The sequence below is a fragment of the Stegostoma tigrinum genome, chromosome 7, assembly GCF_030684315.1.
Source record: "Stegostoma tigrinum isolate sSteTig4 chromosome 7, sSteTig4.hap1, whole genome shotgun sequence".
NCBI classification, from domain to species: Eukaryota; Metazoa; Chordata; class Chondrichthyes; order Orectolobiformes; family Stegostomatidae; genus Stegostoma; species Stegostoma tigrinum.
The window spans coordinates 13,236,502-13,261,743 of record NC_081360.1 but is presented as its reverse complement, the minus strand read 5'-3'; the positions used below and the strand labels follow the sequence as shown (position 1 = coordinate 13,261,743).

Genomic DNA, 25,242 nt, shown 5'->3' with positions numbered 1-25,242 from the left:
GTGCAGGAATTGAACCCACACTGTTGGCATTACTCTGCATTGGAAAGCAGCCATCCAGCCAACTGACCCCCACGCACAATCCGTTTCTTGGTACTGAATGCTATTGTGTAGCTTCTCACATTATCTGGTTATGCAACAAACCCTCGAGTTACCTGCTGTATAACCCTCTGAGAACATTAAGTATACTGCCACTTCGCATCACCCCAGCACTGGTGACCCTAGCATCAATATCTGGGCCCTAGGTTCTGGAATTCTCTCCATATACTTTACGATCTTTCTCTCCTCCTTCAAGACATTCCTTTACACTTATCTCTTTTACTACATTTTGTGGCCACCTTCCTAACGCTGTTTATTTTGTCTTATTTTATTTTAATGCCATGTTGTGTGGTCTAATGTCAAAACTTGACCGAAACATTAATACTGTCATGATGTGTGTTGGGGCATGTTATTGTGTTAACAGCGCTGTATAAATACAAGTTGTTATTGTACAAGAATTCATGCCTCTGATTTCCAAGTATTCTATCCTTTAGCACACACAGACACTGACTCTTGGGCTGCCCACCCCTTTTAACAATCACAAAGTTACTTTCTCCTTTAACAGCCTTCAATGGTCAGCAGGAAAAATGCTGGATAAATGCCATCTTGAGCTTTTGATACAACTGAGGACTTTAGCTTGGTCCTTTTTCTGCTTAAAGCTATGAACCCTTATCCCCCAGAGAGTGAAGGGGAATGGCTGAAAATAACATCTTTGCCAGCTGCACCATCCTGTCACATCCCTGAAGACCAGCCTGTTGTGCTGGCAGCAGAATCCTAGCAACAATATTCCTCAGCCATCAGTCTGCAGTGATGCTGGGTGCCATAGTAACAAGAGTGCAGCTTATCCTCTATATGAGGACTGTTAAATCAGTGCATCATTCAGCCCTGATTCTCTCCCCAGAGTGGAACCAGAGCTTGAGAGGCTGGTAGCTAGCCTATCTTTTTAAACAGGTATACGCAAATCAAAGACAAGCAGGAAATAGATATTAATTACCCTTGTGCAGACAGGTAATCTTACAAGTGTTTTCATATTTCTGTCATTGCCATACGTTACTGATATCATTTAATAAATATCTGTGCATACATTTGTGAGCACATATACGTGAGTACATGCATCTTGCACACTTTAATGGGCCTTTGCAATGAAACAGCCAAACGAGGTCACTCTCCTCAATGTGTGCCTTGACAAAGTCACTGTTGAGTCCTCTGGTCAATGTATGCATTGGGATTCCTGCAATTCTATTTGCTGAAAGATTGGCCTTCTCAGCCAATGCATTGCGGTGCTGGAAGAACACAGCAGGTCAGGCAACATCAGAGGAGCAGGAAACTCAACGTTTTGGTTTTGCACCCTCTGATGCTGCCTGACTTCCTGTGTTCCTCCAGCTCCACACTGCATTGACTCTCACTCCAGCGTCTGCAGTTCTTGCTTTCTCTGGCCTTCTCAGCCAACTTGTACATAGAGTCTTATGCCATTTGCCCATGAGGCTTAATACTGGAATAGGGCACAGAGAAGCAATCTTGTTGGACAAAGGCTGCCCTGATCACATCATTCCTCACTATATATCTTTCCTGGAAAGTTCAGTTGGCTGAAAAAGGTAAGCAATGTTTAGTTTACAACTGCACAGCAGCAATACAACTGGTATTCTCCACTTACAGGATGCCTCTGAAGAACCATAAAGAATTTCTGCTGATCATACAGATAAGTAAAATGCTACATAAATTCCAGTACTCGTGTGATGCCAGATACATAGGTCATATATCCCAATCTGACTGGCAAATTGAATAAAACAGCATGTCCCTTTGACTGTTCACAACAGGCAGGGTACTGCTCCCAAACAACCAGACCATTCTTGCAAAATTCAGAACAAGGTATCTAACATTAGCTGTGATTTCATAATTGGATGACACTGTTAAACAATACCAAAATGGTATTAAGAATTACACAGTCAATTCGTAATTGTCAGCTGAACTCGCGTAACAGCCGGCTTACTTGGACCAGAACCCACATGTATTTGTACTAGAGCACTGACTTTTGCCAACAAATAAAATATGTTCATGCCTTGTGCCTGTTTTGAATGTACAAAAGCTTGAGGGACAGCCACTCCCTTTTTTTTCCATTTCATGGTTCACCATGGCAATCCTACAACCAATCAAACTTGACTTGCTTGGTTTGAATTTAAATAAAAGCTTGACAGTTTGATAGCAGTTCTCCTCTCGAGCAGTATTAATTGTTGTTTCATTTGAGACTTGGTATTTTTGTGGCCTGTCCTGATGAGTGAAAAGCTACAACAGTACGCCTCCTTATGCAGCCTCGGTTATAAATGGATTTGTACAGTAACATCGCCATAGTCCCAGATGACCATAGGGCTGCTCTCTCACGAGAGACAGAGAGAAAGGAAACAATGGGTGCTGATTTAATTTGAGCATCACTACTCCTCAGGCATGACTCAAATTTGGGATTTTGGGACTTTTACGGTGACTTCACCTGTATGGGAATTTATCCCATGCTGTTGAACTAACACTGTATTACAAACCAGCCATCCAGCCAACTGAGCTAACTGACCCCTTTGCAAATATATGTGTGCACACATTCAAAACTTAGTCATCAATAAAGCCATAACAAATAGGAACAGAATGCAGCCATTCAGCTCCTTGAGCTTGCTCCACCATTCAATAAGTTCATAGTTGCTTCAACACTCCTCATATCCACTTTGCTGCACTTTCTCCGTAACCCTTGATTCCCCTACTAATCAAGCGTCTATCTAGCTCAGCCTCAAATATACAAAATGACTTTGCTCCCTCAGCTCCCTGTGGCAGAGGGTTCCATAGACACTCAACCCTCTGAGAGAAGAAATTCCTCCTCATCTCGGTCTTAAATTGGCATGCCTTTATTCTGAGACTATGCCTTCCATCCTAGTCTTTCACAAGAGGGGAAATATCCTCTCAGCATTTATGCTGTCAAGCCCATTAGGGATCCTTAATGTTTCAATTAGATCACCACCCATTCTTCTAAACTACAGTGATTAGACCTTCCCTTCATCATAAGTCAGATGATTGCACAATGTTCAGCGCCGTGCATGACACCTCACATGCCCATGTCCATATACAGCAAGACCAAGACATTGGGGCTTGGGCTACATTGGAATATTGAAGGGTGGCTCCAACTGTTTTTTTGATATCACCTGGAGTGAATCGAATTGGCTGAAGATTGGTGTATGTAATGCTGGGGACTGCTGGAGGAGGCCATGATGGATCACCAAACTCTTCTATCATTGAGGATGGGGATATTTGTGGAGCCTCCTCCTCAAATAAGTTATTCAATTGTCCACCAACATTCATGACTAGATGTGGCAGGACTGCAGAACTTAGATCTGATCCGTTAATTGTGGGATCACTTAAAGTGAAGGAGTACTGATTCATCAGCCAAGGGAAGATGGTACATGGCAATCAGCAGGAGGTTTCCTTGCCCATGTTTAACCTGAAGCCATGAGACTTCATAGGGTCTGGAGTCAATGTTGAGGACTCCTAGGACAATTCCCTCCCAACTGTATACCAAAATCCTGCAACATCTGCTGCATCTGTCCTGCCGGTGGCAGAGGACATATCCAGGGATGGTGATGGTGACATCTGGAACATTGTCTGTAAGGTATGATTCCATGTATGTGACTATATCAGGCTGTAGTCTGACTAGTCTGTGCGACAGCTCCCAGATATTATTCAGGGACACATTGCATAGTTGACAAGGTTGTCTCTGCCGTTGTCTTTCTCAATGCCTAGTTCAGTGCTAGGGATGGCTCAATCTAGTTTCATTTCTCTGTTGACACTTTGAAGCGATTGATACAACTGAGTGGCTTGCAAGGCCATTTCAGAAGTTGGTTGAGAATCAACAACATGGTGGTGGCTATGGAGTCACATGTAGACTAGACAAAGTGAGAATGGCAGATTTCTGTTCCCTGAAGGATATCAGTAACCCAGACAGGTTTTTCCAACAATCAACAATGGTTTCATGGTCATCAACATGTAGGCTAGACCAGTAGTTTCCTTCCCTAAAGAACGTTAGTGAACCAGTTGGGCTGTTCCCCCAACAATTGCCAATGGTTTCATCAGACTCTTAATTCCAGATTTTTATTGAATTCACATTCCACCATCGGCCATGCTGGGATTCAAACCCGGGGTCTGCATAATATTACCTGGATTTTCCCTCTGCCTCGATACCATCTGCTCTCTTGTTCTTCCTCTGTCTTTGTCAAAAATGTAAAATCTACTTTCTCTTTCAGTTCTGAAGAGTTGTACTGAACTTGAAATGTTAACTGTTGTTTCTCACTCTATTGATGCTGCTGGACCTCCTGAGTTTCTCCAGCATTCTCTGTGTTTGTTTCAAATTTCCAGATTCTGCAGTATTTTGCTTCTATTCAAGTGGCGAGTAGCATTTATTCCATGCAAATACCGGCCAGTGATCATCCTGAACAAGACAGTCCAAACAAATAGTTGAGTCTAGGACACCAGCCTGAGAGAAACCTGCAGTGTTGCCCTGGAGTTGAGATGATTAACCTTCAGCAACCACAACCATTATCCTTTGCATTAGGTATGATTCCAACCAGCGGAGTGTTCTCCCCAATTCCCATTGTCTTCAGTTCTTACTTGGGATCCCTGATAACATCACACTCAATCAAATGCTACCTTGATGCCAAGGGCAGTCACTTGCCCTCACCCTCGCCTCTGGAGTCTAGATCTTTTGCCCATGTTTGGGTCAAGCCTGTAATGAGATCTGGCATGACTGATGCTGGCAATCCTGCTGTTCCTGTAGACAGTGTTGCTCTTCATTATCAAGCCCAAAATCTCTCAGTTGTGCCCTGATTGTCAGCTTCACTCTCTCTTCTAACCTGGTGGCCACGAATTGATATTTTCAGCCATGCCCAGTAGTCTTCCAATGCTGAATTGTAAGAAGATGCCAGCCCTGTTCAAAGTCAGGAGACATGAGTGTCCACTCTCTTTGCTGTTTGTACCCCTTAGCTCAGCCCCCTTTCCTTCACTGAAGTCCTATAAAGTTGGGTTGATGCCTGGGGCAGAGGTGACTGCTTGCTCAGTCCCTCCATCTGAGGGTGGCATCAAGGATCCCTAACAAAAAATAGAGGCAATGGGAATCTGAGGAAACCTTTCTCCAATGGTTGGAGTTATACCTGCCACAAAGGCTGTGGGTGTTGGAGGTCAGTTACCTTAGCTTGAAGACACCTCTGCAAGGAGGTCCTCAGGGTAGAGTTCTTTGCAGAACCATCTTCAGCTGTTTCATCAGTGGCCCTCCCTCCATCATAAGGTCAGAAATGGGGATGTTCACCAATGATTGCACAATGTTCAGGACCATTTGCGATCCTCAGATACTGAAGCAATCCATGCCCAAGTGCAGCAGGTTCTGGACCAGTACCAGGCTTTGACTAAAATAGGCTCATGCTGCACAGGTTCCTATGTGCCCAACTCCCTTCGTCTAGTCATACTCTGAGGGTATAAATAAGCTGTCCAAGCCTTTAAGAATTCACTACCCTAAATGAGCCTTTTCATCCATTTAATTAGATTTGATTCGAAAGAAGGTGGACTTTCTAACCGCCCTCACTCTTCCACACTGCTGTAGTCACTGCTGGTGCCAGGTTTAGCACTTTAAATTTGACATGGTGCCGGATGTCATTATTTTAGGCACAACCCTAAATCTGACTTGGGAAGAGCCCTGAAATATTTCAGAACCTTTCTTATCAACTTGCCCTCCTACCCTTCAAAGGTGTATGAATATGTGATTCATCCTCCCCTCTTTTGCAAATTTCTTTGTTCTTGCATCCCACCCCTATCACTGTACCATTTACATGATACTACTACTCCACATTGTGTTCCTCAAAATGTATCACTTCGCATTTATCGCATTAAATTGCACCTGGTCTGTATCTGCCCGTTTGACTAACCTGCCTGGGTCTGTTACTGTCCTTCTCGCTATTTACTGTGATGCCATGTTCCATATCACGCACAAGCTTGAAGTTAGTACTCCCTACTGAATTCAAGTGATTTGTGCAACAATACTAATGGCAAGAGTGTAAGGATGGGGCAGTGGGATGCAGAGGATTATATGATGAAGCCTGCGGGACTATGTACATGAAGAGCTGGTAACTCCGCGTAGAACTGGCTAAGTGGCTACACTCCTAGACTGCTGAAAATAGCATGTTACAAAATCCAACAACTTCCTCTGGAAAACGTCTTTTCAGTCGGCCTAGATCCAGCAGTACTCTCTTGGTTATTGTCACATATGGGAAATTAGCAATGGCTGCATTTGGCAAGGGGAGAGGAGGATAGGATTCCTCTTCCACCTAGGATCGTTGTCTCCTGTTGGGCCTGCTCCTGAAGAGTTCACCACTGACATCTCGCTTCCAACAACCATGCCTCTACATTCGCACCGGTGATTTGGTTTCCAAATGGATGATTTTTCTAAACTTTGGTTTCCAACAGTCTTTGAAAATGATCTGCCCCAATGGATGAACATCAGTTTGCAATGTGTATTCTTCATTCCCTCTGCTCTAAATCACCATTACCATTTAAACTTTGTAACTGTTCAGTGCTCAGTGAGAGCACCTTGCAAGAACTTTGTTCTGCTCTGCACTGTGGAATCAAATGAGCTCACACTTACTCACTCGATCAACATCCTTTAGAGTTTTTGTGTCTCTTTGATGCATGTGTGAATAAATTAACATTTAATGCCACTGTCGCACGTCTTAATAATTGATTTGCAGGTTGAGAATTTTTTGATTGAGTTTCACATTTTAGAACAAAGACCTCTGTAAAGAAACCTGGCTTTAAAGCCTCAGCACCTCTCCTTATCTTTATCACTCTAATCTGCTCTGTTTAACTTTATGGCTGGGGTTGGGAGTTTGGGGGGAGCTTCTAATTAGCAGGCTTGAGATGGATCGCATGCAAAGACACAAAAAGCGTGGTCATAACAATTCAGGTACTGAATTTCACCTGCAGATTTTAAAATGTATGTGATGTCAATGGAAAGCTCATTAAAATCATGCAGCACAGATGGAGACCACTCAGCCCATCAGGAGCCCTTTGAAAAAGCTGTCCAGCTCGCCCCGCACATCTGTCTTTCTTCATATTCCCTGAGAATTTGCATTGCAAATAGCAAAACTGCAATTTGTTTCTGAAAGTTGTCACTGAATCACTTCTCTTACAGGGAGTGCTTTCAGCTTCATTGTACCTTACTTAGCAAGTAAAGAAAAATTAAAAGTCCCCTCATCTCTTCTCTGGTTCTTTTGCATTACTTTATCTATGTATTCTACTTACCAAGCCTCAAGTTTCCCTTTCTTAACTCTATTGTATTCCTTCACCATTTAGAATACCTCTATTAAATCTTGCCTTAATCTCTCTGCCCTCAGGAAAACAATGCAGTTTCTCCGTTCTTCCAAGTAAATACACTACCCATTGACCAGAGAAAAAATGGTCAATTTTGAACTTGCAGTGTATTCTTTGTACCAAATTATTTTTTTCATTTCCTTTTGCTGGCAGAATATGCTGAATGTAATGTGGTTCAGATAAAATGGAAAGGAATGGATTTCCTGAATCTGCTTGGCCAGTCTCAACACACTCATGTTTCGCAGAGGTGAAAATGGAATCTTTAGAAGCATGGAGTGATACATTTTGGAAGTCAAAGAAATACAATGCAGATTAAATGATACAATTTCAGTAGTGCATTGGAATGGGGCTGTCTGGGGTATTGTTTAAATAAAGCTTTTATGATGGCAGGACAAGTTTAGAAGGCTGTGTTTTTTTTAAACTTGTGTGGGATTTATAGTTTTGTTATTAGAGACACAGGGTACAAAAGCATTTATCTTAAACATTTATAGAACGCTAGTTTGGCCTGAGCGAGGGTGTATCGTGTCCAGTTGCAGGCAGCATTCTTCAGAAGTAATATTAAGACTTCAGAGAGATTGTAGATGAGATTTATCAAAATGGTACTAATCATGACGGCCTTCTGTTATAGAAGAAACTAGTAAAGTTGGAATAGTTCTCCTTGGTGCATAGAGATTTAATTTAATGGAGGTGTTTAAAATTGTAAGGGGATTTTGCAGAGTAGTGGGAAGAAACTGTTTCTACTGGCAGTGTAACCACTGGACACATGATTTAGTGTTATTCACAAAAAGGAAAACCCAAGGATGAAATGAAAAAAAATGCAATTAGTTGTTACAGTCTAAAAGTCCCCATCTCAGAAAATGGATTAAATTTTAAAAATTAAATATATGCTTGAAGGGTAGAAAGAGTAGAGGAGGTCTATAGGGCATGAACAGAAGTGTAGGAGTAATTATAATGCTTTGAAAGAGCCGGCTCAGACACAATGGGCCAAATGGCCTCATTCTCTGTTGTATGATTGTATGAGTGTTTATGTGATGCCCCACTAAAATATTGCACTGGAAATCAAACCCTCCTAGCCCTCAAGTTGTCACAAAATTAAAGATTTTAAAATGTACCCAAATTTCCCCAGTTTATCTAAAGTAAATTGAAGAACTGCAGTTGCTGGAAATGTGAAACAAAAACAGAAACAGAAATAAAACGGGTTCTGAGGAAGGATCAATGGACCTGAAGCATTAACTCTGTTTTCTGTCCACAGATGCTGCCTGACTTGCTGCGTTTCTGCAACAATTTCTGTTCTTAGTCTCAGTTTATCTGTCTATCAGACCCAGGTTGACAGGAAACGTGGACCAGATAAACTCTCCCATACACAAATGCACATGGACACACACGCACACGTTATGGGCAGAGGGATAGACTGGGAATGCAACTCGGTGGTTCCTATTCACAGATTGCTGAGATGATTCTTATGATACTTGTGTTGGTCAGAACACTAATTCTTGGTTTTCTTTCTCTGGATTCTTCCACTGGTTTGCACATTAACAGCAGGTATCTAACTCACTAAATAAAAGCCACAGCTTACAGCCACTGCTGAAGGGGAAAAAAAACTGGTTTTCTTCAGGCTTAAAGTGAGTGCTGATGCATCAAACAGAAACAGATCCTGAACTGGTGGAGATCTGATGACTTCCCTACATCTCGATCACAACGCCAAGCTGTGCAGCTACCTGACTACCAGTCACACAAAATAAAGCAAGCAGAGGGACTTTGTCATTGATAGCTGGTAATTCATCCATAAAGCTCCAAGCAAGTACCAATTGTACACAACCCTTTGACTCCAGCTTATTTGCAAACTGCACTTCAACTGCTGCTGGAAACTGTAGGTCTGTGAACAGTGTTTAACAACAAATGTTTACAGGTCACTCGTTGTGAAAATGTGCAGTAGTTCTTGGCCTTAACACAGTTCTTATCTCATTTCAGTCCACAATTAAAAACAGAAAAAAATAAGAGATAGGGTCTTTACAATTCCGCCTCATTCAAATTATTCAAAAGTTCATTCTGTGTGTTGATTGCAAATGGATCTCAGTGTCCTATTTAAGCATGAACGTTAAGTTAGACCAATAAATAGCCTTGATGCTACTGTCATGTTAGGTCTAAGTGTCCTTTTTATCTCAAAAGAATGAGCTAACATTAAAATGCGAGTAAATCAGAGAAAATCTTCTGAGTCCAAGGAAAATGCAAGAACATTGTTTACAAGTATAAAACTTAAGTTTCTGCTCATTTAACCATCAGTTGTGCTGATTGAGTACAGGGCGGTTAAGAACTGCAATCATGGAAGCTTTTCCATTTTTAATGTAATTTGTGCCATAAATGTTTATTCAAATAAATACAAGAATACCGAGCAGGTGTCAAGCAAGAATAAGTTTTAAAGAAACTTCGCAATATAATTTTGTTCCTACCGCATCTTAAGATCTGACCACATAGTTGAGACACCCCTCCACAAGCACAATTGAAGCACCGTATATTTGAGAGTCGAGAGACATGGCAGGGATGTAGGGCAACCTAAGGTTTGATGGCCAGACCCAAAAGTTGAAAGAGTTTAGACGTGTTTGTTTGGTTAGTTGCTTATGCAATTTGTTTATACATAAAATCGCTGTGAATTAAGCCCCTCATTGTTTTGTTCACACGTGACAGGACTCTTTCAGGAAGAAACACCAGGCCAATTTGTAAGGAGTTATTGATGTTATCTTTAAACTAATTATATTTAGAGCCTGCTACTGGATTAATGGTCTTAGCTACACGAGATAGAACTTGTATTTATATCATGCATATTCATAAACACATGAGAAACAGGAGCTAACATTTGCCTGTTCTGCCATTTAATAAGATCATGACTGATCTTCTGCCTCATCTTCATTTCCACTTGATGTCCATGCACCTTATATTCTGTTTGCTATATTCCTACCTGATTATTTATCCTACTTTAATCAATTTGCAACTTCAAATTCTCCTTCCAACTTATTTTCTCACCTAACTTTGTGTCATCATTGTACATTCAATGCCCTCATTTAAAGTCATTGACAGCATATAAATAGGTACTAGTCCTTTAAGTATCCTACTAATTATGGCTGGCAACCTGAAACCTATTTATTCCAGACCTGTTTTCTCTTCAATAACCAATCCTCAATCGAGGTTAATATATTATCAGTAATCCTACGAAGCCTCATCCTGTGTAACAAGCAGTTGTGTGGCGCCTTATCAAATGCCTTTTGAAAGTTAAGTTTACTGCCTCTCATAGGGCAATCCCTTTTCTAGTTATATTCTCAAAAAAGCCAAAGATTTGTCAAACACAATTTTCCTTTCATAAAACCATGTCAAATCCGCCTTATCATGTTGCAATTTTTCAGGTGTCCTATTACCATATCCTTTATGATACATTACATCATTTAGGGTAAAGTAGTGAAAATGCTCAGAATATGAGGTAAGAATTTAAAATGCAGTGAGATCTGCAAGCATTTTAAAACCATTGTGGCTTTCTAACTGTTTTTGCCTTTTTATATTATAATATGTGACATAATACAGTGTCATTCTCTATTTTACACTGAATTAATGCTGCAAATCCCAGCACCTTTCGACCTGCTTGTAGTCCCACATTCTCTCTGGAAAGCTGGGGAATGGTTTAGATTTTGTTTGCAAATGTCAAATAACAGGCTAGAATATCGCATGCCCACAGTTGAAGTGTTATAGTGTCATCGTTGGCAAGAGGGTGTAATTACAGCTTGACATGTTTACATAGCCAGTTCCCATTTTGAATGTATATCTAGGAATTTATAATGAAGATACTAAACTAAGAACCTGACTTTAATGTGTTGTCTGATCTGTGCTGCATGCCTTGTACAATTATTCCTCCCTCTTCTGTAACTCTGCTTCATTTCAGAAATCCCTGTGTGCATTGTCACAGGACATTGACTAATATAATGATTGTAAAATATATATTCAAATAAAAAAGTTATATGTTCATACGTGCAACCCAAAGTTAATATTGCTAACAGAGATGTTGTAAGTGGCAAGTGTTTAAATATGAAATAGTGAGCAGCAATTACTGGGGAACGGTTAGTCCACAAGGTTGCTATGTGCAAGATTGCCAATGATTGGATTAAATTGCAGCATTATCTGATTTCACAGCTATTGAGTGCAGCTAAATAAATTGAAAGAACATTACAAATTCATCTTGCCTTATCCTTTGAAAGGGCCTAGGGCTGCTGCCAATCTCCCACCTTATAATGCACAACATCAGCTCTCTGCCTACACACACGCACACACCAGGACGGCTCCATTGTAAGTCCAGTATCCAAGACCTTGTTAACTCTGTACAGTCATATTTAAAATTCTCACTTGACCTCAAATTTCATTGTAACCTCCTCCACCTGTCCCGTTTCATGGGATTTCATACTCTTCCAATTCTGGCTTCTTCCATGTCCCTGATATCTATCTCCCCACCCTTGGCAGTCAAGATCTTAGCTCTGTAAACAATCTACATAAACCTTTCTGCACCCGACCCCCGCACCTCCTCTGCTTCTCTGAGGCAGCCCTTATTTTCTATCTTTTCTTTAGCCAAGCTTTTCAGCACGTCTCCTACTATTACTGCATGTGTCCCAGGGTGACGGATTGTCCATGATTGCTGCTCACATTGAAGGTGCTACTTGAATGCATGTTCTTTTGTCTCCAGTTGTGTCCCAACAGCCTACGCAGATAAACCTAGGGCGCTGAATCTTTCGATCAGACAGGTGTCTTTTGCACGGCTTGCAAAAGCTCACTGTTAGGAGGAAGATCTGCCAGATCTTCAGTCTATTAGTTTGCTCCTACAGCATGTGAAACACTGATGTAACGCAACATTATGTAAATGCAGGTGTTTTGTTTTGTACTTCTAACAACTGAAGCTTTTTGTACTTCAGTACAGCGCTGAGGGAACACGGCACTGGAGAGGTGTTCTTTTAGATGAGACGTCAAACCTAGGTTCCTTCTGCCCCCTCAGGTAGATTCAAAGATCCCCCAGCTCTTTTTCATGAAGGGCAGGAAGATTCCTTTGTTGGCCTGACTGATGTTTATCTTTGAATCGATGTTAAGAAGAAAAATCATCTGGCCCTTATCACAGTCCTTAGTGCACGGATTTCTGCCGCAGTACCTTCTTTACAACGGCAACTATACTTCAAACGTGCTCAGTTGGCTGCATAAAGCTTTGAGCTGTTGTGAGTTGTGCTGTGGAAATGCAAGCTTTTTTTCTTTCTTTTTTTCTGTAATCTTGACAGGAATTTCAGTGCCTTTCTGTGAGTATTCTTAAAATGAAGCACTGCATTTCAGTATCAACACCAATAGCTGCTGCTAATGCCAGAAGTGAACAAATGTTATTATTCCACATACTAAAAGCCAAGTGCTGACACAGGTACCCTGACTACGGTCATTGCCTGGGCTCGAACTTGTGTCTAGGAGGAGGCCATTTGGCCCTTTGAGCCTACTTAACCATTCAATAAAATCATGACTGATCTGATCATGGCCTCAACTTCACTTTCCTGCCTACCCATGAATTTCTTTGACACCCTTGTTATAATCAAGAATCTATCTACCCTCTACCTTGAAAATGATCAATGACCCTGTGCACCACACTCCCCTCCTTTCTCGTCTCTTCCCCCCGCCGGCCACCGCCGCCATCTCCTCCACTTTCTGAGACAGGGAGTTCCAAAGTCTCACAAATCACTGAGAGAAAAAAAGAAGATTCTTTTCATCCCTGTTCTGAAAGGGTGACCCCTAATTTTCAAACAGTACCCAATGCTAGTTTTGGACGCAGCCTCAAGGGGAAACAGTCTTTCCATGTCCACCTAGTCTAGACAATTCAAAATCTTCTACACTTCAGTCCAAGTCACCCCTCACTCCTTTAAACACCTGTGGGAACAAGCCCAGTCTTTCAAACCTTTCCTTGTGAGATTACCTGATTATTCCACTTGTCAATTTTGTAAAATCCTCTAAAGCACTTCCAGTGTATAATAAGGAGACCAATACCTCACATGGTATTCAAGATGTGGTCTCACCCGATACCCTTTCCAACTAAGGCATAACATCCTTTTTTTGTAAAGATTAGCAACCCATCTTCCTCCTTGATCATGTTCTATACCTGAATACCAATCTCCATTCACTCGTGCACCAGACCATCTGAATCCTTTTGCACCTCGCAATTCTGCAGTCAATCTCTGTTTAAGTAATACTCTGCCTTTTTTGCACTTCCTGCCAAAGTGAACAACTTCACATTTTCCCACATCATACTCTGCCTGCAAGATTTATCTCCACTCATACAACCTATCTACATCTGTCTGCAACTTCCCCTAATGTAGTCTTCACCGCATACTTTCCTTCCTATCTTGGTGTCATCTGCGAATTTAATTACCATTCCTTTGCTCCACCACCCAGGTCATTGTTGCAAATTGTAAAAAGTTTAGACCCCAGCATATACCTCTGTTGGATTCCACTTGTCACATCAGACAGAGACAAAAGGGAATTCAGGAGAAACTTCTTTGTCCCGGAACTGACAGGAATGCAGAACTTACTGCTGCAAGAAGTAGTTGACATGAATAGCGTCAATGCATTTAGGTGAAAATGAATAAGTTCACAAGGGGGAGGCAGCGTCAGATGAACAGGGATGGTGAAACACTTGCATGAGGCATTAATGCAGACATAGCCTAGTCAGACTGCATGACCCTTTTTCTGTGTTGTACACTCTGTACAATTCTGTATGAGAGGGAATGGATCATAGCAAGGGAACATGCAGGTGTGCTATGAGTCATGTTGCTGTCATACATTGATAACCATTTCCCAGCTGGACCACTAACTAAAGGTGCCAGTTGGAAGTAGGGATACTTCAGTGAATTAATATGCTCAAAATCATAGGTGTTTGATGTAAAAAGCAAACTTCCTAAGGCAACTGATAGATCATTTGCTGGACTAACTTTGCAGAGGGTCATATCTACTCCAGCAAATGTAAGTGAACGAATTGGAAAAAAAATCCTTCTGAGACATTATAATAATAGATCAATCATCATGAAGTGCAGAAAAAAAAACGAAAACCAGCGGTTAAGCTTCATTTTCAACATTTAACATTTCTGATACATCTCCATATCAGCCTCTATCTTTATATCTTTATACCTACCTATATCATTTTATGTATATATCATATGTGTATAATTTATTAATGTCTTGAGATTTCTATATGTATTTGATTAACGTTTCTGAAGTGGCTGCAATCAGTAACTCCCATTTCTTTTTGCTGTACTATGTCCTGGTATTGTATATTGACACCCATGCGCACAAGTGTATATGTGTGTTTTTGCAATGTCTTCTCTCATGTGCACTCCTTGTAAGTGCCACACTTGCTTCCTGTTGTGCATTTTTGTGATGTAGTATAACCACAACTCGCTACACAACAACCAGGAACACCTGCTTCCATTATATTACCATTAAAAGTGTACAGCTTTCTCATTACAGTGTTACTTACTCATAAATCGATGTACCCACTTTGTTAGCTGCACATAAAACCTGATCCATTTTACTCTTTACATTTGCAATTTATGCCTCACTATCCCAACGTCAACAGACCAGAATAACCTGATGAGTCGACAAGCAGCCTTTGTTCCCATCTCAGTGCCTTCTATTTGAAACAATCCACATATTTTGACATCTTTGACATTTTATGTTTCAAATAAAAAATAATTCTAAAAAAAATGCACAAACAATAAAAAGCTACAGTTCCCTTTTCTTCCTGTCCAGATTCACGTACATGTAGAGTATTTGCTAATGTAAAACTATAAAAATAAAGATTTGTAGAGTTAACCAAATGCACGCATGGTCCACCACCATTTTAGATCAGAAATGTCGACAACATGTTATGTCAACAAAGTTTACATGGACTAAGAGGTGTCGACATAAAGGGTAAGACTGCACTTCAGTTCACACCAAACACAAGCAGATATATTACGCAGGACACATGTCGATCATTCTTTATTTTAATCACTGAAACAAACACTTAAAAGTAGCCAAGGAAGGAAGGAAGGGAGGGAGGGGGCTGTGGGGTGTGGAGCTGGAGAGTATGTGTTGAACTAGGGAAGACAGTGAAAGAAAGACCTGAATTGGCCCCCTATTTGTGGTAAGCTACTTACAGTTTCCAAATGGCATTTTTCCCATCATCTAACAACTTCAGACAGTGAAATAGTAAAATGAACAAAACAGTGCAACTTTTATGCAACTTGCAGTATTCCATCCAAAACAACCTCTTCCTTTTGTTCTTGTTAATAATTGTTTGGCAACCATGAATATTTGCTGTTCCAGTAGAAATCCTTTTGGGGAGGAAAAAATGTACAGCATTCAATTAACAGCAGATTAACCTATTTCATTCAGAAGATTATTTTCTTATAAAATTGTTCCTTCCGGACAATCAGAAAAGCGGGTTAAAATATATTTGTTGATTTTTTTTTGTTGAAATATGTGCTTGGATCACTTCTCTGATTGTGTATTTAGTAGATATAAGGGGAAAATATATTTGGGGGAGTGGGGTTAGTTGGGGGTTGGGGAGGTGGAAGTGGCTGGCTGTAACAAAAGTCCCAAATGAATGTCCAGGAAAGGAGCAGGTCATCCATCAAGCCTACTGCACACAACATCCTTCCTGGAAATTCATGCCTGAACACCTTGTACATTGCCCACTTTCCCTGACTGTAAATCTGGCCCCACTAAAACCCCTTCCCCAGCCCCTGCAGGGAAGACCAAAGCAAATATAAGGTCGCTGAGGGACTGAACATGTTGGAGAATTCCTCTCAGGTGATTGAAAGACTCCAGGAGATCACAAGGACAATCTAAAAGGATGTTATTCAAAATGCTGTGTTGGAAACAATGTTGCAATATTGTCTGTTATTTCACTTGGGTGGGTGAGGGGAGGATAGTAACTGTGCCAACTTTGTAGCTGATATTGAATCAGGCAGAAGCTATGCAACCAGCTGCAGGTGGATAGCCAATCTGCTTATTTATTAATGGCCCCACTTAGAGAAGGTTCAGGGCCACACCAGGATCCTCTCAGATGTCAAAGCCCAACACACCACCCAAGGCAGCTCAACAGTAAGTGCCCAGGAGGCAGGGAGCCCTATGAGACCCCCTTTACCTCCCAGCCCCCCCCACAGGAAGCAGTGGGCCGCAATAGTGTCCTCACATCGATCTAACACCGCCCAGTCGCGAATCACGTCAACTCTCCCTCCCACTCCTTCAACGACATGTCCATCCTGGGCTTCCTCCAGTAGCACAATGATACCACCTGGAAACTGGAGGAACAGCACTTCATATTCCGCCTTGGAAGTCTACAGCCTGATGGTCTCAATGTGGACTTTACTAGCTTCAAAATCTCCCCACCCCTGACCTCATCCCATGACCAGCTCCCCCTCTCATCCCCACTTCCTTGACCTGTCCGTCTTCTCTTCCACTAATCCGCTCCACTATCTACCTGCTATCACCGCCCCCCCCCACCCCATTTATTTAAGAGCCCTCTTAGCCTCCCCATTTCTGAAGAAGGGTCCTGACCCAAAACGTCAGCTTTCCTGCTCCCCTGATACTGCCTGGCCTGCTGTGTCCCCCCAGCTTAACACTGTGTTATCTCAGACTCCAGCGGTTCTTAGTATCTCTGAGTGATCTATACATTGGGTTGTCCTGTCTGTCCTGGTATCCCTGCCTTGGTTCTCTTTTGTCTTTGAGTAAAGCTGAACCCTGTTCAGAGGACCACCTCCTCCCAGAGCAGGTGCGCACCACTCTGGCAACAGGATGGCCACCCTTCCACATGGGCTGGATCCAAAACCTCAGGAGCACCCCCGTCACCTTTACTGGACGGCACATTAGGAGATCGGGCTGATACCAACGCTGTGGTGTCCGGAGGTGGTCTCCACAACTTGGGACAGTTTTCACGATTCCATCTGTCGACCTGGTGGCTTAGGCTCCTGCTGCTAATTCCCTAATGGACGAATAGAGGAAACCAGAGCACCTGGAGGAAACTCATGCAGATGTGGAGAGAATGTGCAAACTCCACACAGACGGTCGCCTGAGGATGGAATCAAACCTGGGTCCCTGGCGCTGTTGGGCAGCAGTGCTAACCACTGAGCTGCCCCAGCAGTGGTGATAGCAGAGTGAACACTGCTGTCTGAAAACAGTGGGAGCTGTGGTTATGATCTGAAACCATTGAGCTGAAGCATTTTATCTTCAATATACAGTCCCACAAGTTGCTTTGAGCTTCATTGGAACTTTACAGGTTTCCAGGACAGAGAGATCGGAATATGATTCAAGAGAGACCAAAAACTTGGTCAGAGTAGTTATTTTCAAAGACCATTTTAAAGCAGGACAGAGAGGTGCATATGCTCAGGAAGGGATGTCCAGAATTTGGGGATTCATACTGATGAAGGTACAAACACTAATGACAGAGCAAAGAAAATTGGGATTGTGCCAGAGGCCAGAGTGAGTTTGCATAGATATTTATGATCTGCAAACATTCCAAGTGAATATAATGTGTGCAACATCTGCTTCCCCCCCGAATGCTGCAAAATAATTTTACGTGAATGACTGCAAGTGCAGTCCCATTTATGTAGGTTCCATGAGAAATGGATATTTACTTAAGTAATATGTCTGCAACACCGAGCCAAGTCACTCATAACAGTGCAATCTCCAGGTGTATTTGACAGATGCATTAACCAACTATCTCTATCCTTGCAGGACTTGCACTTTCACAGTATGCAACTGTTGTCAAATCAATGCTTTTTGTTTTATTCTAGACATGTTCCTGGAGAACCAGATGATTATCATCTTCAAGGCCCCTATGGTGACCGAGAATCTCACAAGTACCTGGGAGCCCAGCATCACACTGCAGGATATCGACATCTAGGGAATTATCCTCGGAATGCTGCCGACAATCGGCTGGACCCCAGGATGCCAGACTACTTAAGCAGTGCCAGACTGCGGGAGGCTGTATACAATCTCCCAACCCAGTACAAGGGTCCTCACAGGCACGATGTGCCTCCATCCCCAACACAAACTTATAAAATGCCTCGCCACCATGACCAGGGCAAGATGACATACAGGGAGAACAGCCCAGACAGATACAGGTACCCCTATGAGGACGGCAGGTATCAAGATCCCAGGCAAAAGAATGGCATGACTGCAGCTGTCTAGCCAACTGTCAGTACCAGGACATTGTGTAACAACACAAAGGGGAGCACATGAACAGATGTGGTTTTCCACCAGTGGTCTGCAACTCTGCCTCACTGAGGAGATAAATCTGCTTTATTCTCCACCTGAATTCAACTATGTTTTATTCTGATTTGATTTACGGAAGAATGGTCTTTCCCTCCAGTCAGATCACTCTGATCATTTTGCATCTCTTGATGAATAGTTACGTGTTGGTAATGAAGTTTGCTGATAAATCATTGAGCTGCCTTTATTGTGATCAGGTTTACAAATAACACCCATGAGGAAAGCTGACTGAGCCTTCCACTAAGGGAACATTTTCCTCAGTAAGGAACCACAGATCCTTTCCTGATAAACCTGCAGTATGGATAATGTTACTGTTAATCCTCTTTGGGAACGTTATCTTATAGTCAGGGGCAATGACTTTGCAAGGGAATTGAGCCTGAGTATTAAATAAAACATACCTGTATAAAAGAATGAAATATTCCAGGGTAAGAATTTAATCGCAAGCTTCACTTAAGTTTGTAAACCAGCAAAGGGTCATTATCGGAACCCTTAATTCAATTATCAGCAATGTGTCCATTCCTATATATTCTCCATGTAATTGTGTGTGAATGTTTAGATACGATAGTGAAGCTTTGAGTGCCAAATTGAGGCTAAAAAGACCTACAGAATGAAGAAAAGCTGTCAGAGCCATCGTGGTATAGACTCCAATACCGTGATGGTTATCTTACCTACGTTTCCTAAGGTATAAACCAGCACAAACCATGACGAATGCGTTAGCGTTCACGAGCAGCTTGTTCAGTTCAATGATTGGGAAATGCTTATTATTAACCTATCTGTATTACAGCAGCACGCATCATTATAGTATAATTTCACAAGAAAGCATTGGTAACACCATAAGTTTAAAAGTCCTTCTTGTATCTCTTCCACATGACATCATTCCCCATTCTATTCAGCCTCAGCTGTTCTATTATCTCTCTGTGGACTAGCAATAATTTCCCTTTTAATATGTCAACTACTCTTCCAATATCTGGTTATTAGCAAGATATAATTTGTGATTTCAGTTCAAAAAACTAGTCTCCAAACCTGCTCTCGACTTGCTAAGAGATGTCATTTAGTGTGTTTCAGAGAATTATCAGCCTCCTGTCACCATTTAATGATGTCATACCGTTGTCTTAAAATATATAAGAAGACTATAAATATCAGTTTAAGAGGGCTTTTGTAATTAAATTTAATTAAAAGTGGGTTTTCATCAGTAATTAAATAGAAAATGTATTTCCCTTTCTTAATAAGTATTTTGTGCTCACGAGAGAAAGTAAATGAACTCCCAGATCTCCATGTAATTTCAGTTGGTATCAAGTTGGGTAACATTAAGAACTGGTGGCATCAATGTTAATGGCTTAAGTCAGCTGTATGCAGTGTTTCTGAGACACATAAATTCAGAAGATCCCACCAGTATGCGCCAAGTAAGCCGACTTCAGCTTGAGTTATTCCAGGTTGCTTCCCGATATGCAGGGTTCGGAGCGATGAGGGAGTTAAACAGGGATCAGCCAAATATCCTGCTACTGGGAGGTTACCCAGCTGTCATCTTCTCTCTTTCACTCTCTCGGCTCAGTTCCATGGTTGATTTGAGTTAGAACAGATTTGATTAACATGCGACCTCCCTATACCAATCATCCCACCTCTGACCCATGGTCAGTAGTTCTCTGTTGCTCACAGTGTAGGCACTGAAGCAAGCTGAAAGGTGCCTGTGGCAACTTACCAGGAGGAAGAGGCAGAAAAAGGAGATGGGGAGAATGGTACCCAACTCACTACTTCTGCAGTTGATGACTGCTCTCAGTAAATATCAAAGACTTCACTTGAGAATCTATTCCCACTGGCCCATTGCACAGGTTTCCATGATGGTTTTACAGGCCTTTGAATCTTACACCAATTGAACAATTTACACCCATGAGATGCTTTCACTATACGATTGGATATTGTTTTATGATGACCCAGGCAGCCCTGATTAAGTAGGAGCCTATTGCTCATGATTACAAAATTCTGCAAAGTCAATGAGGTGATTTTCCACAGTGAGGTCATGAGTTAAATTGATTACAAGCCTTCCCTCTCTTTTGATGCAGTGTGACTGCTTTGAATGGAGTTTGCACATTTACAGTAGCTTGTGACATTGTTGTATTTAGGAGTAGGCCATTCACCCCGTTCAGCCTATTTCAACAGTGTTAATGGCCATGAACTTTATCGACATCACTTTACTCACACTTTACTACAGCTGGCTTAACTCAGTCTTAAACGTTGACATCAATCTCCACTTCACTCACTGAATTTACTAAAAATCTATACGCAAGGGACGAAAACTGAACCCCAGTGCCTCATGCACAAAGCACAAACCTATCATTGGGTATCCATATCCTCCGGCCTCATGACACAAGGCTGTGAGACCTGAACTGAAGGACAAGATCACACTAGGACACAAGTTACAGTGCCTGATGCAAGTGATACCCCATGCAGCTGCTCACTATTCCCTTTCTGAGCCGCTGTCTACTACTTTTAAAGCTCTGCAGCTTTTGAAAGTTTGGCCATGACGTTGTTGCCTATGTAACAACTCAGTGTTGGAACACCCAGTTGAAACATCTGGCCCAGTTCTCCTCAGTTGGAGAGAGAATGTCCTCAGTTGAACGTTCGAGATTGAAGTGCTGAAGAGAATTGATGCGGAGAACAATGGATAGTCAGGAGCAAGCAATAGGCTGTACGCTTTATCAAGGGGTTAAAGTGTGTTGTGCATTGAAGGATTGACTTTTTTAGGGTGTTTACCTGTAATTATTTAATCTGTACACAGACGTTTTGAACGAAGGGTTCTGCCCAGAATATCAACCTAACTTTTTTCTTTCTGCAGATGTTGAGTGCCTGAAGAATGATGGATAACCCTGAGTAATTGCAAATCTAACAAATAATTTCATTTGATAGTTTTAAAAAAGTATATAATCTGAGATCACACTCAGTGTAACTGTTGCTAATCATTTGTATAACACTTGTGGATATCCATTGTTTGTCATTTTATTAAAGGATTGGAAACACTGAACCGTGATAATGGTGGCTGGGCACCTACAGAAATTCTGTACTGGAACTTGCAGATAACAATTAAAATGTTAACAACAACCATGAGAGTTAGTGGAGTGTTTCAGCAACAGAACCAGAAATGTAATGGGATTACAGATCATTTTTTTTGGCCAGAATTGATTTTGAGACATTTTTTCTCCCAGCTTTTGTGAGCTTCTGTCTTCTCTTTTATAAACATTTATCATCAATTAACAGACTGGGTTATTTGTTCCACATACATGCTCACATGCAATTACTTTCACATGGACCATGGACTGGGTCATTTTGCTTGGATACAATGCAGTTAATCTCCATTAGTTCTCGTGGATATCCCAGGGAATGACATCTTTCAGATACGGCGTTCCTTACCTGGCCTTACAACAGCTAGGTTCACAAATATCACTTCTATACCATCAACAGTCTGCCAATTAAAAATATAATTTCTTTCTAAAAGTTTTCTTTCATTAATGTCGAGCAGAGTCGCAACCCTGCCAGCTCAGCAGGACAGCCACTTAACTGCAGACAGCTGAGCAGACTGTAAGTAATGCATTTCTTCCAATCACACCTCTCTTATCTGACCCCGAGCCCCAGGAGGTGTTTTGAGACAGTGACATCCATGATTGGTTCCCTATCTTGCCTGTCCATCCAGTTGCAATGGAAGATGACAAGTGAGAAACATTCCAGAGCAACTTTATATTTTGAAAGAACACGTGGAAGAGAAAAGGGATAGGTGAAGCAGCAGGTAACATATTTTGTTAAATCTGCATTCACTACGGAAGTTGAGAAGTAGACCCCACCAACCCCATCCCCAATTTCCCTACCCATCAAGAACATACAGAGTGATTGCCAGTCACAATGTTTGAGGTAAGCTTTCTGATGAGGTACTAAACCAAGATCTTTCAAGTGGATGCAGAAGATCCATGACACTATTTTGAAGAAGAGCAAGGGAGTTCTCCCCAGAGTTCTGGCCAATATTTATTCTGCCATTGACATCCCAATAAAAATTAAACTGTCTGGTAATTATCACACTGCATTTGTGAGAACATTCTCCATACAAATCAGCTGCTGCATTTTCCAACATGACTACAGAATATGTTTAAAAGTGCTTCATGGACTGTGGTGTAATTTGGAATGTCCTAAAGTCAGGAATGGTGGTACAGAAATGCAAGTCTGTTCATCTTTTCCATGTACTCCACTGCACATATCAGTACAATATGATTTTAATCTCTTCTCAGCATAGCTGTTTGCAAGAGTAGTCAAACGTTGTCAAATTAACCCTGTGTACTAGTCATATACTCACGGACTTTGTTCTTTATTCTTCTGATTTCAGCAAGGACAGAAGACCATTTTCTTCATTTGTTTATATGATAAAGGCATTGCTGGCTAGGCTAGCATTGATTGCCCATCACTACTTTCCCTTGAGAAAGTGGCAGTGAGCTGCCAGGTTGCATGGGATAGGAGGGGAATTAAGTACACTCACAAAGCTGTTCGATAGGGAATTCCAGAATTTTGACCCGATGACAGTAGGAACAGCGATATATTTCCAAGTCAGGATGGTGTGTAACTTGAAGCAGAACTTGCAGGTGACGGTTTTCACATCATTTTAATGTGGTTCAACATCCCAAGAGGCTCCACAGGAACATAGCAGAAAAAAGATCAACTCTGAACCACTTAAGTTATTAGGGCATGGCTTATACAAAAAGACTTGAGTGGTGTTTTAGGGAAGGAGAAAGAAATGTAGGTCAGTACTTAAAGGTTAGACAATTGAACGCAAAAGAAGTAAGAGTAGCTGTGGCACACTGGACTTCATCATTGAGCTAGAATACCAGGATTATGTTTGAGGGCATAAAGAGAAATTACTGGAGAAACTCAGCAGTTCTGCAGAGAAAACAAAGACAAGGTTTCAGACTAAGATAATGAAGTGTGAGGCTGGATGAACACAGTGCTCCTGAGATGCTGCTTGGCCTGCTCTGTTCATTCAGCTTCACACTTCATTATCTTGGATTCTCCAGCATCTGCAGTTCCCATTATCTCTGATACAAGGTTTCAGACTGCTTTCTGTCCACAGATCCTGCCAGATCTGCTGACTTCTCCAATTCCTGATTTTATTTCAGATTTCCCACATCCACGGTTATTTATTTTGGGTTCTTGGCACATGGGTTTGAATCCCACCATGGCAGCTGGTGAAATTTAAATCCAGTAAAAATATGGAATAAAAAGGTAGCTTAATGGTGACCATGTGACTGCCGTTGAATATTGTAAAAACCCATCTGGTTCACAAATACCCTTTAGGGAAGGAAATCTGCCTTCCTTACCTGGTCTGGCCAACATGTGACTCCAGACCCACAGCACCGTGGTTGATTCTTAACTGGCCTCTGTGCAAAAGAGGGAGGGATGAGCAATTAACGTTGAGCCTCGCCATGAGCAAGTAATAAAAAGGTAGAAGAGACCAGAGCTGAAGGAATGGGAGTTCTATAGGGCCTGGACCAAAGCACTGGGATACAGTGAGTCCATGGAAAGAAGGTTGGCCATATAAAATTCGAGAAATTAGTCAATACAGGACAGCAAGTACATGGGTAATGGATGAAGATAAATGTAAGTGCAGTCAATGAATGAGCAAGCATCGCCCGGATTCCATTCGACGAATGGTTAACCCTGTTCCGAAACAACTCGAATCCTGCAAGATCACTCCCCACCCGCACTGCCCTCCGGTATATTCTGGGGATACAGATATTTCTGAAAACATGACAGACTGGATATGGTACAAGAAGTCCAACACGAAAACCAACTTGTTTTCAGAGCTGGGGCAAGGAGTTGCTGATGGGAGTGCTGGCGTTCTTGCTGGCTAATTTAAAAGCTGACGCCTCCACACCATGAGGTGCTGAGAAATGAAGAGAGCGAGAATCGCTCCTCAGTGAAAGCATCGATTCCTGATCGATTTGCTCTGAAGACATTCGCGTACACTTCAGAGAATGAACGCAAGAAAAATCATAGGACGCCGTAAACTTGCGCCCAAGTAGTTTCACTGGTGACTTGTGTAGTGAGTGAGCGAGTTAACAGTTCAGAGCTGCCTTTTCTCTGAAGTGTCTTCAGTGGAGGATGCAGACCCTCCTGTGACAGTGAAATACTTTACACTTCAAATGATCCAGGTTAATGAGGCTGTCTCTTCAAATGAGGAACGTCAGTGCACAGCTTGACATGAAAACAAAAGGCGGGGGCAGTAGCGGGAGGGAACAGTTGGGGGGAAGGGTCGACATAGAAAGGACTCAACTCTCCCGACAATGCATTGTGTCAGAAATGCACAGCAACCCCTAGTGGCTCAGCTGGAATTTAACACAATCTGAATCGTGTTGCTGCAGCTGGAATCGTAAGCTAGTTCCCAGACCTGGTGCAACGCAGGACGGTAATTGGTTTTGACAGCTCTGTGCACTGCACGCTCCTTCGGTTGCTATTTTATTCCTCCTTTCT

At 41.9% G+C, this 25,242-nt stretch overlaps 1 protein-coding gene across 2 annotated transcripts in view; it reads left to right on the top strand.

Annotated features, from left to right (window-relative positions):
- Window positions 1-21,834, top strand: part of LOC125453947 (partitioning defective 3 homolog B-like) — an 883,406-nt gene extending 861,572 nt beyond the window's left edge. For both annotated transcript variants that reach the window (XM_059647050.1, XM_059647051.1), the window contains exon 23: window positions 18,261-21,834. In XM_059647050.1, coding sequence (XP_059503033.1) covers window positions 18,261-18,657 — 397 coding nt within the window. In that variant the 3' untranslated portion in view covers window positions 18,658-21,834. The remainder of the gene's footprint in view (window positions 1-18,260) is intronic.
- The last annotated feature ends 3,408 nt before the right edge of the window (window positions 21,835-25,242 follow it).